The sequence below is a fragment of the Salvelinus fontinalis genome, unplaced genomic scaffold (genome assembly GCF_029448725.1).
Source record: "Salvelinus fontinalis isolate EN_2023a unplaced genomic scaffold, ASM2944872v1 scaffold_0541, whole genome shotgun sequence".
Taxonomy (NCBI): domain Eukaryota; kingdom Metazoa; phylum Chordata; class Actinopteri; order Salmoniformes; family Salmonidae; genus Salvelinus; species Salvelinus fontinalis.
The window spans coordinates 102,477-120,899 of NW_026600750.1; the positions used below are offsets into that span (position 1 = coordinate 102,477).

The 18,423-nt window shown below is 48.2% G+C and overlaps 1 protein-coding gene across 1 annotated transcript; it reads left to right on the forward strand.

Annotated features, from left to right (window-relative positions):
* The first annotated feature begins 15,053 nt into the window (after positions 1–15,053).
* On the forward strand, positions 15,054–17,710 carry LOC129846447 (general transcription factor II-I repeat domain-containing protein 2B-like). Its single transcript, XM_055914380.1, has 2 exons — positions 15,054–17,094; positions 17,221–17,710. Exons 1-2 carry the CDS (start codon positions 15,278–15,280, stop codon positions 17,225–17,227), a joined length of 1,824 nt encoding a protein of 607 aa, XP_055770355.1. The 5' UTR covers positions 15,054–15,277; the 3' UTR covers positions 17,228–17,710.
* The last annotated feature ends 713 nt before the right edge of the window (positions 17,711–18,423 follow it).

An 18,423-nucleotide genomic window follows, 5' to 3' on the forward strand; every position in this document is an offset into this window, starting at 1 on the left:
ACCACCTACCATACCCTACACCATCTACCCTACACCATCTACCATACCCTAGTCCATCTACCATACCCTACACCATATACCCTACACCACCTACCATACCCTACACCATCTACCATACCCTACACCACCTACCATACCCTACACCATCTACCCTACACCATCTACCATACCCTAGTCCATCTACCATACCCTACACCACCTACCATACCCTACTCCATCTACCCTACACCATCTACCATACCCTACACCATCTACCATACCCTACACCATCTACCATACCTTACACCCTCTACCATACCCTACACCATCTACCATACCCTACACCACCTACCATACCTTACACCCTCTACCATACCCTACACCATCTACCATACCCTACACCACCTACCATACCCTACACCACCTACCATGCCCTACACCACCTACCATGCCCTACACCACCTACCATACCCTACACCACCTACCATGCCCTACACCACCTACCATGCCCTACACCACCTACCATACCCTACACCACCTACCATGCCCTACACCACCTACCATGCCCTACACCACCTACCATACCCTACACCACCTACCATGCCCTACACCACCTACCATGCCCTACACCACCTACCATACCCTACACCACCTACCATGCCCTACACCACCTACCATGCCCTACACCACCTACCATACCCTACACCACCTACCATGCCCTACACCACCTACCATACCCTACACCACCTACCATACCCTACACCACCTACCATACCCTACACCATCTACACTACACCACCTACCATACCCTACACCACCTACCATCTACCCTACACCACCTACCATACCCTACACCATCTACCATACCCTGAACCATCTACCATACCCTACACCATCTACCCTACACCATCTACCATACCCTACACCACCTACACTACACCACCTACCATGCCCTACACCATCTACCATACCCTGAACCATCTACCATAACCTACACCATCTACCCTACACCATCTACCATACCCTACACCATCTACACTACACCACCTACCATACCCTACACCATCTACACTACACCACCTACCATACCCTACACCATCTACACTACACCACCTACCATACCCTACACCATCTACACTACACCATCTACCATACCCTACACCATCTACACTACACCATCTACCATACCCTACACCACCTACCATACCCTACACAATCTACCCTACACCATCTACCATACCCTACACCACCTACCATACCCTACACCACCTACCATACCCTACACCATCTACCATACCCTACACCATCTACCATACCCTACACCATCTACCATACCCTACACCACCTACCATACCCTACACCACCTACCATACCCTACACCATCTACCATACCCTAAACCATCTACCATACCCTACACAATCTACCATACCCTACACCATCTACCCTACACCACCTACCATACCCTACACCATCTACCATACCCTGAACCATCTACCATACCCTACACCATCTACCCTACACCATCTACCATACCCTACACCATCTACCATACCCTACACCACCTACCATACCCTACACCATCTACCATACCCTGAACCATCTACCATACCCTACACCATCTACCCTACACCATCTACCATACCCGACACCATCTACCATACCCTACACCATCTACCCTACACCATCTACCATACCCTACACCACCTACCATACCCTACACCATCTACCATACCCTACACCATCTACCATACCCTACACCACCTACCATACCCTACACCATCTACCATACCCTACACCATCTACCATACCCTACACCACCTACCATACCCTATACCACCTACCATACCCTACACCATCTACCCTACACCATCTACCATACCCTACACCATCTACCATACCCTACACCATCTACCATACCCTACACCATCTACCCTACACCATCTACCATACCCTACTCCACCTACCATACCCTACACCATCTACCATACCCTACCATCTACCATACCCTACACCATCTACCATACCCTGAACCATCTACAATACCCTACACCATCTACCATACCCTACACCACCTACCATGCCCTACACCACCTACCATACCCTACACCATCTACCCTACACCACCTACCATACCCTACACCATCTACCATACCCTACACCATCTACCATACCCTACACCACCTACCATACCCTACACCATCTACCATACCCTACACCATCTACCATACCCTACACCATCTACCATACCCAACACTATCTACCATACCCTACACCACCTACCATACCCTACACCACCTACCATACCCTACACCATCTACCCTACACCATCTACCATACCCTACACCACCTACCATACCCTACACCATCTACCATACCCTAAACCATCTACCATACCCTACACCATCTACCATACCCTACACCATCTACCATACCCTACACCATCTACCCTACACCATCTACCATACCCTACACCACCTACACTACACCACCTACCATGCCCTACACCATCTACCATACCCTGAACCATCTACCATAACCTACACCATCTACCCTACACCATCTACCATACCCTACACCATCTACACTACACCACCTACCATACCCTACACCATCTACACTACACCACCTACCATACCCTACACCATCTACACTACACCACCTACCATACCCTACACCATCTACACTACACCATCTACCATACCCTACACCATCTACACTACACCATCTACCATACCCTACACCACCTACCATACCCTACACCATCTACCCTACACCATCTACCATACCCTACACCACCTACCATACCCTACACCACCTACCATACCCTACACCATCTACCATACCCTACACCATCTACCATACCCTACACCATCTACCATACCCTACACCACCTACCATACCCTACACCACCTACCATACCCTACACCATCTACCATACCCTAAACCATCTACCATACCCTACACAATCTACCATACCCTACACCATCTACCCTACACCACCTACCATACCCTACACCATCTACCATACCCTGAACCATCTACCATACCCTACACCATCTACCCTACACCATCTACCATACCCTACACCATCTACCATACCCTACACCACCTACCATACCCTACACCATCTACCATACCCTGAACCATCTACCATACCCTACACCATCTACCCTACACCATCTACCATACCCGACACCATCTACCATACCCTACACCATCTACCCTACACCATCTACCATACCCTACACCACCTACCATACCCTACACCATCTACCATACCCTACACCATCTACCATACCCTACACCACCTACCATACCCTACACCATCTACCATACCCTACACCATCTACCATACCCTACACCACCTACCATACCCTATACCACCTACCATACCCTACACCATCTACCCTACACCATCTACCATACCCTACACCATCTACCATACCCTACACCATCTACCATACCCTACACCATCTACCCTACACCATCTACCATACCCTACTCCACCTACCATACCCTACACCATCTACCATACCCTACCATCTACCATACCCTACACCATCTACCATACCCTGAACCATCTACAATACCCTACACCATCTACCATACCCTACACCACCTACCATGCCCTACACCACCTACCATACCCTACACCATCTACCCTACACCACCTACCATACCCTACACCATCTACCATACCCTACACCATCTACCATACCCTACACCACCTACCATACCCTACACCATCTACCATACCCTACACCATCTACCATACCCTACACCATCTACCAAACCCAACACTATCTACCATACCCTACACCACCTACCATACCCTACACCACCTACCATACCCTACACCATCTACCCTACACCATCTACCATACCCTACACCACCTACCATACCCTACACCATCTACCATACCCTACACCATCTACCATACCCTACACCATCTACCATACCCTACACCATCTACAATACCCTACACCATCTACCATACCCTACACCACCTACCATACCCTACACCATCTACCATACCGTACACCACCTACCATACCCTACACCACCTACAATACCCTACACCACCTACCATACCCAACACCACCTACCATACCCAACACCGCCTACCATACCCTACACCACCTACCATACCCTATACCACCTACCATACCCTACACCATCTACCATACCCTACACCATCTACCATACCCTACACCATCTACCATACCCTACACCATCTACCATACCCTACACTACACCATCTACCATACCCTACACCCCCTACCATACCCTACACCACCTCCATACCCTAGTCCATCTACCATACCCTAGTCCATCTACCATACCCTACACCATCTACCATACCCTACCATCTACAATACCCTACACCACCTACCATACCCTACACCACCTAGCATACCCTACACCACCTACCATACCCTACACCATCTACCCTACACCATCTACCATACCCTACACCATCTACCCTACACCATCTACCATACCCTAGTCCATCTACCATACCCTACACCATCTACCCTACACCATCTACCATACCCTTCACCATCTACCATACCCTACACCATCTACCATACCCTACACCACCTACCATACCCTACACCATCTACCCTACACCATCTACCATACCCTAGTCCATCTACCATACCCTACACCATCTACCCTACACCACCTACCATACCCTACACCATCTACCATACCCTACACCACCTACCATACCCTACACCATCTACCCTACACCATCTACCATACCCTAGTCCATCTACCATACCCTACACCACCTACCATACCCTACTCCATCTACCCTACACCATCTACCATACCCTACACCATCTACCATACCCTACACCATCTACCATACCTTACACCCTCTACCATACCCTACACCATCTACCATACCCTACACCACCTACCATACCTTACACCCTCTACCATACCCTACACCATCTACCATACCCTACACCACCTACCATACCCTACACCATCTACACTACACCATCTACCATACCCTACACCACCTACCATACCCTACACCATCTACCCTACACCATCTACCATACCCTACACCACCTACCATACCCTACACCACCTACCATACCCTACACCATCTACCATACCCTACACCATCTACCATACCCTACACCATCTACCATACCCTACACCACCTACCATACCCTACACCACCTACCATACCCTACACCATCTACCATACCCTAAACCATCTACCATACCCTACACAATCTACCATAACCTACACCATCTACCCTACACCACCTACCATACCCTACACCATCTACCATACCCTGAACCATCTACCATACCCTACACCATCTACCCTACACCATCTACCATACCCTACACCATCTACCATACCCTACACCACCTACCATACCCTACACCATCTACCATACCCTGAACCATCTACCATACCCTACACCATCTACCCTACACCATCTACCATACCCGACACCATCTACCATACCCTACACCATCTACCCTACACCATCTACCATACCCTACACCACCTACCATACCCTACACCATCTACCATACCCTACACCATCTACCATACCCTACACCACCTACCATACCCTACACCATCTACCATACCCTACACCATCTACCATACCCTACACCACCTACCATACCCTATACCACCTACCATACCCTACACCATCTACCCTACACCATCTACCATACCCTACACCATCTACCATACCCTACACCATCTACCATACCCTACACCATCTACCCTACACCATCTACCATACCCTACTCCACCTACCATACCCTACACCATCTACCATACCCTACCATCTACCATACCCTACACCATCTACCATACCCTGAACCATCTACAATACCCTACACCATCTACCATACCCTACACCACCTACCATGCCCTACACCACCTACCATACCCTACACCATCTACCCTACACCACCTACCATACCCTACACCATCTACCATACCCTACACCATCTACCATACCCTACACCACCTACCATACCCTACACCATCTACCATACCCTACACCATCTACCATACCCTACACCATCTACCATACCCAACACTATCTACCATACCCTACACCACCTACCATACCCTACACCACCTACCATACCCTACACCATCTACCCTACACCATCTACCATACCCTACACCACCTACCATACCCTACACCATCTACCATACCCTAAACCATCTACCATACCCTACACCATCTACCATACCCTACACCATCTACCATACCCTACACCATCTACCCTACACCATCTACCATACCCTACACCACCTACACTACACCACCTACCATGCCCTACACCATCTACCATACCCTGAACCATCTACCATAACCTACACCATCTACCCTACACCATCTACCATACCCTACACCATCTACACTACACCACCTACCATACCCTACACCATCTACACTACACCACCTACCATACCCTACACCATCTACACTACACCACCTACCATACCCTACACCATCTACACTACACCATCTACCATACCCTACACCATCTACACTACACCATCTACCATACCCTACACCACCTACCATACCCTACACCATCTACCCTACACCATCTACCATACCCTACACCACCTACCATACCCTACACCACCTACCATACCCTACACCATCTACCATACCCTACACCATCTACCATACCCTACACCATCTACCATACCCTACACCACCTACCATACCCTACACCACCTACCATACCCTACACCATCTACCATACCCTAAACCATCTACCATACCCTACACAATCTACCATACCCTACACCATCTACCCTACACCACCTACCATACCCTACACCATCTACCATACCCTGAACCATCTACCATACCCTACACCATCTACCCTACACCATCTACCATACCCTACACCATCTTCCATACCCTACACCACCTACCATACCCTACACCATCTACCATACCCTGAACCATCTACCATACCCTACACCATCTACCCTACACCATCTACCATACCCGACACCATCTACCATACCCTACACCATCTACCCTACACCATCTACCATACCCTACACCACCTACCATACCCTACACCATCTACCATACCCTACACCATCTACCATACCCTACACCACCTACCATACCCTACACCATCTACCATACCCTACACCATCTACCATACCCTACACCACCTACCATACCCTATACCACCTACCATACCCTACACCATCTACCCTACACCATCTACCATACCCTACACCATCTACCATACCCTACACCATCTACCATACCCTACACCATCTACCCTACACCATCTACCATACCCTACTCCACCTACCATACCCTACACCATCTACCATACCCTACCATCTACCATACCCTACACCATCTACCATACCCTGAACCATCTACAATACCCTACACCATCTACCATACCCTACACCACCTACCATGCCCTACACCACCTACCATACCCTACACCATCTACCCTACACCACCTACCATACCCTACACCATCTACCATACCCTACACCATCTACCATACCCTACACCACCTACCATACCCTACACCATCTACCATACCCTACACCATCTACCATACCCTACACCATCTACCAAACCCAACACTATCTACCATACCCTACACCACCTACCATACCCTACACCACCTACCATACCCTACACCATCTACCCTACACCATCTACCATACCCTACACCACCTACCATACCCTACACCATCTACCATACCCTACACCATCTACCATACCCTACACCATCTACCATACCCTACACCATCTACAATACCCTACACCATCTACCATACCCTACACCACCTACCATACCCTACACCATCTACCATACCGTACACCACCTACCATACCCTACACCACCTACAATACCCTACACCACCTACCATACCCAACACCACCTACCATACCCAACACCGCCTACCATACCCTACACCACCTACCATACCCTATACCACCTACCATACCCTACACCATCTACCATACCCTACACCATCTACCATACCCTACACCATCTACCATACCCTACACCATCTACCATACCCTACACTACACCATCTACCATACCCTACACCCCCTACCATACCCTACACCACCTCCATACCCTAGTCCATCTACCATACCCTAGTCCATCTACCATACCCTACACCATCTACCATACCCTACCATCTACAATACCCTACACCACCTACCATACCCTACACCACCTAGCATACCCTACACCACCTACCATACCCTACACCATCTACCCTACACCATCTACCATACCCTACACCATCTACCCTACACCATCTACCATACCCTAGTCCATCTACCATACCCTACACCATCTACCCTACACCATCTACCATACCCTTCACCATCTACCATACCCTACACCATCTACCATACCCTACACCACCTACCATACCCTACACCATCTACCCTACACCATCTACCATACCCTAGTCCATCTACCATACCCTACACCATCTACCCTACACCACCTACCATACCCTACACCATCTACCATACCCTACACCACCTACCATACCCTACACCATCTACCCTACACCATCTACCATACCCTAGTCCATCTACCATACCCTACACCACCTACCATACCCTACTCCATCTACCCTACACCATCTACCATACCCTACACCATCTACCATACCCTACACCATCTACCATACCTTACACCCTCTACCATACCCTACACCATCTACCATACCCTACACCACCTACCATACCTTACACCCTCTACCATACCCTACACCATCTACCATACCCTACACCACCTACCATACCCTACACCACCTACCATGCCCTACACCACCTACCATGCCCTACACCACTTACCATACCCTACACCACCTACCATGCCCTACACCACCTACCATGCCCTACACCACCTACCATACCCTACACCACCTACCATGCCCTACACCACCTACCATGCCCTACACCACCTACCATACCCTACACCACCTACCATGCCCTACACCACCTACCATGCCCTACACCACCTACCATACCCTACACCACCTACCATGCCCTACACCACCTACCATGCCCTACACCACCTACCATACCCTACACCACCTACCATGCCCTACACCACCTACCATACCCTACACCACCTACCATACCCTACACCACCTACCATACCCTACACCATCTACACTACACCACCTACCATACCCTACACCATCTACCATACCCTACACCACCTACCATACCCTACACCATCTACCATACCCTGAACCATCTACCATACCCTACACCATCTACCCTACACCATCTACCCTACACCACCTACACTACACCACCTACCATGCCCTACACCATCTACCATACCCTGAACCATCTACCATAACCTACACCATCTACCCTACACCATCTACCATACCCTACACCATCTACACTACACCACCTACCATACCCTACACCATCTACACTACACCACCTACCATACCCTACACCATCTACACTACACCACCTACCATACCCTACACCATCTACACTACACCATCTACCATGCCCTACACCATCTACACTACACCATCTACCATACCCTACACCACCTACCATACCCTACACCATCTACCCTACACCATCTACCATACCCTACACCACCTACCATACCCTACACCACCTACCATACCCTACACCATCTACCATACCCTACACCATCTACCATACCCTACACCATCTACCATACCCTACACCACCTACCATACCCTACACCACCTACCATACCCTACACCATCTACCATACCCTAAACCATCTACCATACCCTACACAATCTACCATACCCTACACCATCTACCCTACACCACCTACCATACCCTACACCATCTACCATACCCTGAACCATCTACCATACCCTACACCATCTACCCTACACCATCTACCATACCCTACACCATCTACCATACCCTACACCACCTACCATACCCTACACCATCTACCATACCCTGAACCATCTACCATACCCTACACCATCTACCCTACACCATCTACCATACCCGACACCATCTACCATACCCTACACCATCTACCCTACACCATCTACCATACCCTACACCACCTACCATACCCTACACCATCTACCATACCCTACACCATCTACCATACCCTACACCACCTACCATACCCTACACCATCTACCATACCCTACACCATCTACCATACCCTACACCACCTACCATACCCTATACCACCTACCATACCCTACACCATCTACCCTACACCATCTACCATACCCTACACCATCTACCATACCCTAAACCATCTACCATACCCTACACCATCTACCCTACACCATCTACCATACCCTACTCCACCTACCATACCCTACACCATCTACCATACCCTACCATCTACCATACCCTACACCATCTACCATACCCTGAACCATCTACAATACCCTACACCATCTACCATACCCTACACCACCTACCATGCCCTACACCACCTACCATACCCTACACCATCTACCATACCCTACACCATCTACCCTACACCATCTACCATACCCTACACCACCTACCATACCCTACACCATCTACCATACCCTACACTATCTACCATACACCATCTACCATACCCTACACCATCTACCATACCCTACACCATCTACCATACACTACACCATCTACCATACCCTACACCATCTACCATACACTACACCATCTACCATACCCTACACCATCTACCCTACACCACCTACCATACCCTACACCATCTACCATACCCTACACCATCTACCATACCCTACCATCTACCATACCCTACACCATCTACCATACCCTACACCATCTACCATACCCTACACCACCTACCATACCCTACACCATATACCATACCCTACCATCTACCATACCCTACACCATCTACCATACCCTACACCATCTACCATACCCTACACCATCTACCATACCCTACCATCTACCATACCCTACACCATCTACCATACCCTACACCACCTACCATACCCTACACCATCTACCATACCCTACACCATATACCAAACCCTACACCATCTACCATACCCTACACCATCTACCATACCCTACACCATCTACCATACCCTACACCACCTACCATACCCTACACCATCTACAATACCCTACACCACCTACCATACCCTAGTCCATCTACCATACCCTACACCATCTACCATACCCTACACCATCTACCATACCCTACACCATCTACCATACCCTACACCATCTACCATACCCTACACTACACCATCTACCATACCCTACACCATCTACCATACCCTACACCATCTACCATACCCTACACCATCTACCATACCCTACACTACACCATCTACCATACCCTACACCCCCTACCATACCCTACACCACCTACCATACCCTAGTCCATCTACCATACCCTAGTCCATCTACCATACCCTACACCATCTACCATACCATACCATCTACAATACCCTACACCACCTACCATACCCTACACCACCTAGCATACCCTACACCACCTACCAGACCCTACACCATCTACCCTACACCATCTACCATACCCTACACCATCTACCCTACACCATCCACCATACCCTAGTCCATCTACCATACCCTACACCATCTACCCTACACCATCTACCATACCCTACACCATCTACCATACCCTACACCATCTACCATACCCTACACCACCTACCATACCCTACACCATCTACCCTACACCATCTACCATACCCTAGTCCATCTACCATACCCTACACCATCTACCCTACACCACCTACCATACCCTACACCATCTACCATACCCTACACCACCTACCATACCCTACACCATCTACCCTACACCATCTAACATACCCTAGTCCATCTACCATACCCTACACCACCTACCATACCCTACTCCATCTACCCTACACCATCTACCATACCCTACACCATCTACCATACCCTACACCATCTACCATACCTTACACCCTCTACCATACCCTACACCATCTACCATACCCTACACCACCTACCATGCCCTACACCACCTACCATGCCCTACACCACCTACCATGCCCTACACCACCTACCATACCCTACACCACCTACCATGCCCTACACCACCTACCATGCCCAACACCACCTACCATACCCTACACCACCTACCATGCCCTACACCACCTACCATGCCCTACACCACCTACCATACCCTACACCACCTACCATGCCCTACACCACCTACCATGCCCTACACCACCTACCATACCCTACACCACCTACCATGCCCTACACCACCTACCATGCCCTACACCACCTACCATACCCTACACCACCTACCATGCCCTACACCACCTACCATACCCTACACCACCTACCATACCCTACACCACCTACCATACCCTACACCATCTACACTACACCACCTACCATACCCTACACCACCTACCATACCCTACACCACCTACCATACCCTACACCACCTACCATACCCTACACCATCTACCCTACACCACCTACCATACCCTACACCATCTACCATACCCTGAATCATCTACCATACCCTACACCATCTACCCTACACCATCTACCATACCCTACACCACCTACACTACACCACCTACCATGCCCTACACCATCTACCATACCCTGAACCATCTACCATACCCTACACCATCTACCCTACACCATCTACCATACCCTACACCATCTACACTACACCACCTACCATACCCTACACCATCTACACTACACCACCTACCATACCCTACACCATCTACACTACACCACCTACCATACCCTACACCATCTACACTACACCATCTACCATACCCTACACCATCTACACTACACCATCTACCATACCCTACACCACCTACCATACCCTACACCATCTACCCTACACCATCTACCATACCCTACACCACCTACCATACCCTACACCACCTACCATACCCTACACCATCTACCATACCCTACACCGTCTACCATACCCTACACAATCTACCATACCCCACACCATCTACCCTACACAACCTACCATACCCTACACCATCTACCATACCCTGAACCATCTACCATACCCTACACCATCTACCCTACACCATCTACCATACCCTACACCATCTACCATACCCTACACCACCTACCATACCCTACACCATCTACCATACCCTGAACCATCTACCATACCCTACACCATCTACCCTACACCATCTACCATACACTACACCATCTACCATACCCTACACCATCTACCCTACACCATCTACCATACCCTACACCACCTACCATACCCTACACCATCTACCATACCCTACACCATCTACCATACCCTACACCACCTACCATACCCTACACCATCTACCATACCCTACACCATCTACCATACCCTACACCACCTACCATACCCTATACCACCTACCATACCCTACACCATCTACCCTACACCATCTACCATACCCTACACCATCTACCATACCCTACACCATCTACCATACCCTACACCATCTACCCTACACCATCTACCATACCCTACTCCACCTACCATACCCTACACCATCTACCATACCCTACCATCTACCATACCCTACACCATCTACCATACCCTGAACCATCTACCATACCCTACACCATCTACCATACCCTACACCACCTACCATGCCCTACACCACCTACCATACCCTACACCATCTACCATACCCTACACCATCTACCCTACACCATCTACTATACCCTACACCACCTACCATACCCTACACCATCTACCATACCATACCCTACCATCTACCATACCCTACACCATCTACCATACCCTACACTATCTACCATACACCATCTACCATACCCTACACCATCTACCATACCCTACACCATCTACCATACACTACACCATCTACCATACCCTACACCATCTACCATACACTACAACATCTACCATACCCTACACCATCTACCCTACACCACCTACCATACCCTACACCATCTACCATACCCTACACCATCTACCATACCCTACCATCTACCATACCCTACACCATCTACCATACCCTACACCATCTACCATACCCTACACCACCTACCATACCCTACACCATATACCATACCCTACCATCTACCATACCCTACACCATCTACCATACCCTACACCATCTACCATACCCTACACCATCTACCATACCCTACCATCTACCATACCCTACACCATCTACCATACCCTACACCACCTACCATACCCTACACCATCTACCATACCCTACACCATATACCAAACCCTACACCATCTACCATACCCTACACCATCTACCATACCCTACACCATCTACCATACCCTACACCACCTACCATACCCTACACCATCTACCATACCCTACACCACCTACCATACCCTACACCATCTACCATACCCTACACCACCTACCATACCCTACACCATCTACAATACCCTACACCACCTACCATACCCTACACCATCTACCATACCCTACACCATATACCAAACCCTACACCATCTACCATACCCTACACCATCTACCATACCCTACACCATCTACCATACCCTACACCACCTACCATACCCTACACCATCTACAATACCCTACACCACCTACCATACCCTAGTCCATCTACCATACCCTACACCATCTACCATACCCTACACCATCTACCATACCCTACACCATCTACCATACCCTACACCATCTACCATACCCTACACTACACCATCTACCATACCCTACACCATCTACCATACCCTACACCATCTACCATACCCTACACCATCTACCATACCCTACACTACACCATCTACCATACCCTACACCCCCTACCATACCCTACACCACCTACCATACCCTAGTCCATCTACCATACCCTAGTCCATCTACCATACCCTACACCATCTACCATACCCTACCATCTACAATACCCTACACCACCTACCATACCCTACACCACCTAGCATACCCTACACCACCTACCATACCCTACACCATCTACCCTACACCATCTACCATACCCTACACCATCTACCCTACACCATCTACCATACCCTAGTCCATCTACCATACCCTACACCACATGTGTCAAACTCAAGGCCCGCGGGCCAGATGTGGCCCGCCAGGTCATTTTATGTGGCCCGCGAGAGCTTAAAAGTTTTGAGTGTCTAAAAATAAATACCAAAAAATAAATTAAGAGCGTGCTTTGACCAAAAACTACATTCCCACAATGCCTTTCGACTACGCTAGCCACGGCAGTGTCCATGCCAACGAGTGGAATTGAGATATAAATAATGATCCCAAAATGTCCAGAAAGAGAAAAGTTGATGCAGACGGAAGACTGTTTCAAGAAAGATGGGAAGGCGAATACTTGTTTGCGCTTCAAGGAGAAAGACCGGTATGTCTTTTGTGTTACGAGGCGGTGTCGGTTGTCAAAGAGTACAATCTGCGTCGACATTTTGACACCAAACACGGAGCTAAGTACGCTAAAGCTAGCCTTCAAGAAAAGCAACAAATTGCCCAAGAATTAAAAGGCAAACTGCGGTCGCAGCAGAGTTTGTTCATGAAATCCACAGCCAAAAACGAGGCCGCGGTGAAAGCTAGCTTCATTGTGGCTGAAGAAATCGCCCACGCTTCCAAGTCTTTTTCAGAGGGAGCGTTTTTGAAGCAGTGCATGCTGAAGGTCTGTGAGCAGGTGTGTCCCGACCAGTTACAGACTTTTAAAAATGTCAGTTTATCAAGAAACACCATCGTCGACCGAGTGAAGGAACTAGCAGAAAATCTTACAACACAGCTGGCCGAGGAGACACGCAGCTACACAGCTTTTTCATTAGCTGTTGATGAAAGCACAGATAACACGGACACAGCGCAGTTATCAATTTTTATTAGAGGCGTAAAGTCGGACCTCTCTATCACTGAGGAGCTGTTGGATGTGGCTGCAATGCATGGGACCACGACGGGACAGAACATTTTTGATGCGGTAGAGAAGTCCGTAAGTAAAAATGCATTGCAGTGGGAAAACTTGGTAGGATTAACTACAGACGGTGCACCGGCAATGTGTGGAGGAAAAGTGGGCTTGGTTGGACTAATGAAGGGGAAAATGCAAAAAATGAACTGTCACACGCCTTTGATAACGTATCATTGCATTATCCATCAAGAAGCTTTGTGTGGGAAGGTGCTGGGGATGGAGGACATTGTGACCACAGTCATGAAAACAGTGAACTTCATTCGGGCGCGTGGCCTGAATCACCGTCAGTTCCAGCAGTTTTTGCTGGAGATGGGCTCGGAACACGGGGATGTGCTGTACCATACAGAAGTGCGGTGGCTGAGTAGGAGCAAAGTCCTCAAGCGATTTTTCGAGCTCAGGAAAGACATTGCTCTTTTTATGCAGAGTAAAGGAAAACTCATGTCTGAACTATCAGATCCAAAGTGGATGTGTGACTTTGCTGTGTTGTGTGACATAACCGACCATCTCGCCCAGCTGAATCAGAAGCTGCAGGGACGCAAACAAGTCATCACGCAGATGTCCGACACGATCACGGCTTTCCAGCGTAAATTGGACTTATGGATGTGGCAAGTGAAACAGGACAATCTTGTTCACTTTCCTGTTTGTCAGAGCATGTCAGCCTCATTTCCCGAGACTTTTTCATGTGCTCAGTTGGCTACCAAACTGAGCTGGTTAAAGACTGAGTTTGATCGGCGCTTCTCTGACTTCAGAGCACAACAGTCTGGCTTTGACATCTTTGCCAATCCTTTCACCACCGATGTCTGCACTGCACCCCAACACCTTCAGATGGAGCTAATTGAGCTTCAAAGCGACAGTGGCCTGAGAGCAAAGTTTCAGGATGCTACAATCCAGGACTTTTACCGTCTGCTGCCTCCTGGTTTGATGCCACAGCTTCGACTTCATGCTGCCCGTGTTCTGTCCATGTTTGGGAGCACCTATCTGTGCGAACAGTTTTTTTCCATAATGAATCTGAACAAAAACAAGCACAGATCACGCCTCACGGATGACAACCTCCATGCTGTTCTACGCATTGCCTCAGCACAGGACCTAAAACCAGACATTGACACACTGGTAACGGGAAAACGGTGTCAGACATCTGGTCAGAAAACACACAGGCAAGCATTTTTTTTTAAACTTAATTAAAATATAATAAAATGTAATTCAACCAAGAAGAAGAACAGTTAAACTGTGTGCAATTTAATGATTGTGCTTGCATTTTGTTTTGTGTTTATCATTTTCAGAACATGATCAATCGATAGTAGAGAGAGAATCCACTTGGTGTGTTCAAGGACAGGCAGCATCTCCTCATCAAAGACTAACCGAAAAACTTGACCAATATAGTTGTGAACTGAGTCAACCTTTATTTTGGTATTTTTAGTTGATTACATATTATTTATGTGTAGCTGCTGTAGTAATTATTTAATGTTTGCAGGTTTATGTGTGTATGCAGACAAATTGTCATCAAACCATCAGTTGGGTGCACGGCTGTGTGCAGCCTTTTTTTGTAAAATGCTACATGTGTCATACATGTTCTTTGCAGCTAAGTTTTATGTTATTTTTCTTTATTCACTTGGACAGTTTGATCCTTCATTAATGGAGTTATGTGGGTTTTCATAAGCTGACAAAATTTAAAAGGATTTATGTTAGAGCTACAAGCAAACATATATTTTCTATGCAACTGTAATTGTCACTTGAATAAGTTATAATAAATAATGAGTTATTTAACATTAAGGAGGAGTTACATTTATTTTACATTACATTCGATTACATTTATAAGTTACATCTGGCCCTTTGAGGACAGCCATTATGCTGATGTGGCCCTCGGTGAAAATGAGTTTGACACCCCTGCCCTACACCATCTACCCTACACCATCTACCATACCCTACACCATCTACCATACCCTACACCACCTACCATACCCTACACCACCTAGCATACCCTACACCACCTACCAGACCCTACACCATCTACCCTACACCATCTACCATACCCTACACCATCTACCCTACACCATCTACCATACCCTAGTCCATCTACCATACCCTACACCATCTACCCTACACCATCTACCATACCCTACACCATCTACCATACCCTACACTATCTACCATACACCATCTACCATACCCTACACCATCTACCATACCCTACACCATCTACCATACACTACACCATCTACCATACCCTACACCATCTACCATACACTACACCATCTACCATACCCTACACCATCTACCCTACACCACCTACCATACCCTACACCATCTACCATACCCTACACCATCTACCATACCCTACCATCTACCATACCCTACACCATCTACCATACCCTACACCATCTACCATACCCTACACCACCTACAATACCCTACACCATATACCATACCCTACCATCTACCATACCCTACACCATCTACCATACCCTACACCATCTACCATACCC

Excerpts from the sequence above, each read along its gene's own strand:
- LOC129846447 (XM_055914380.1), top strand. The coding sequence starts at position 15,278 with ATGTCCAGAAAGAGAAAAGTTGATGCAGACGGAAGACTGTTTCAAGAA.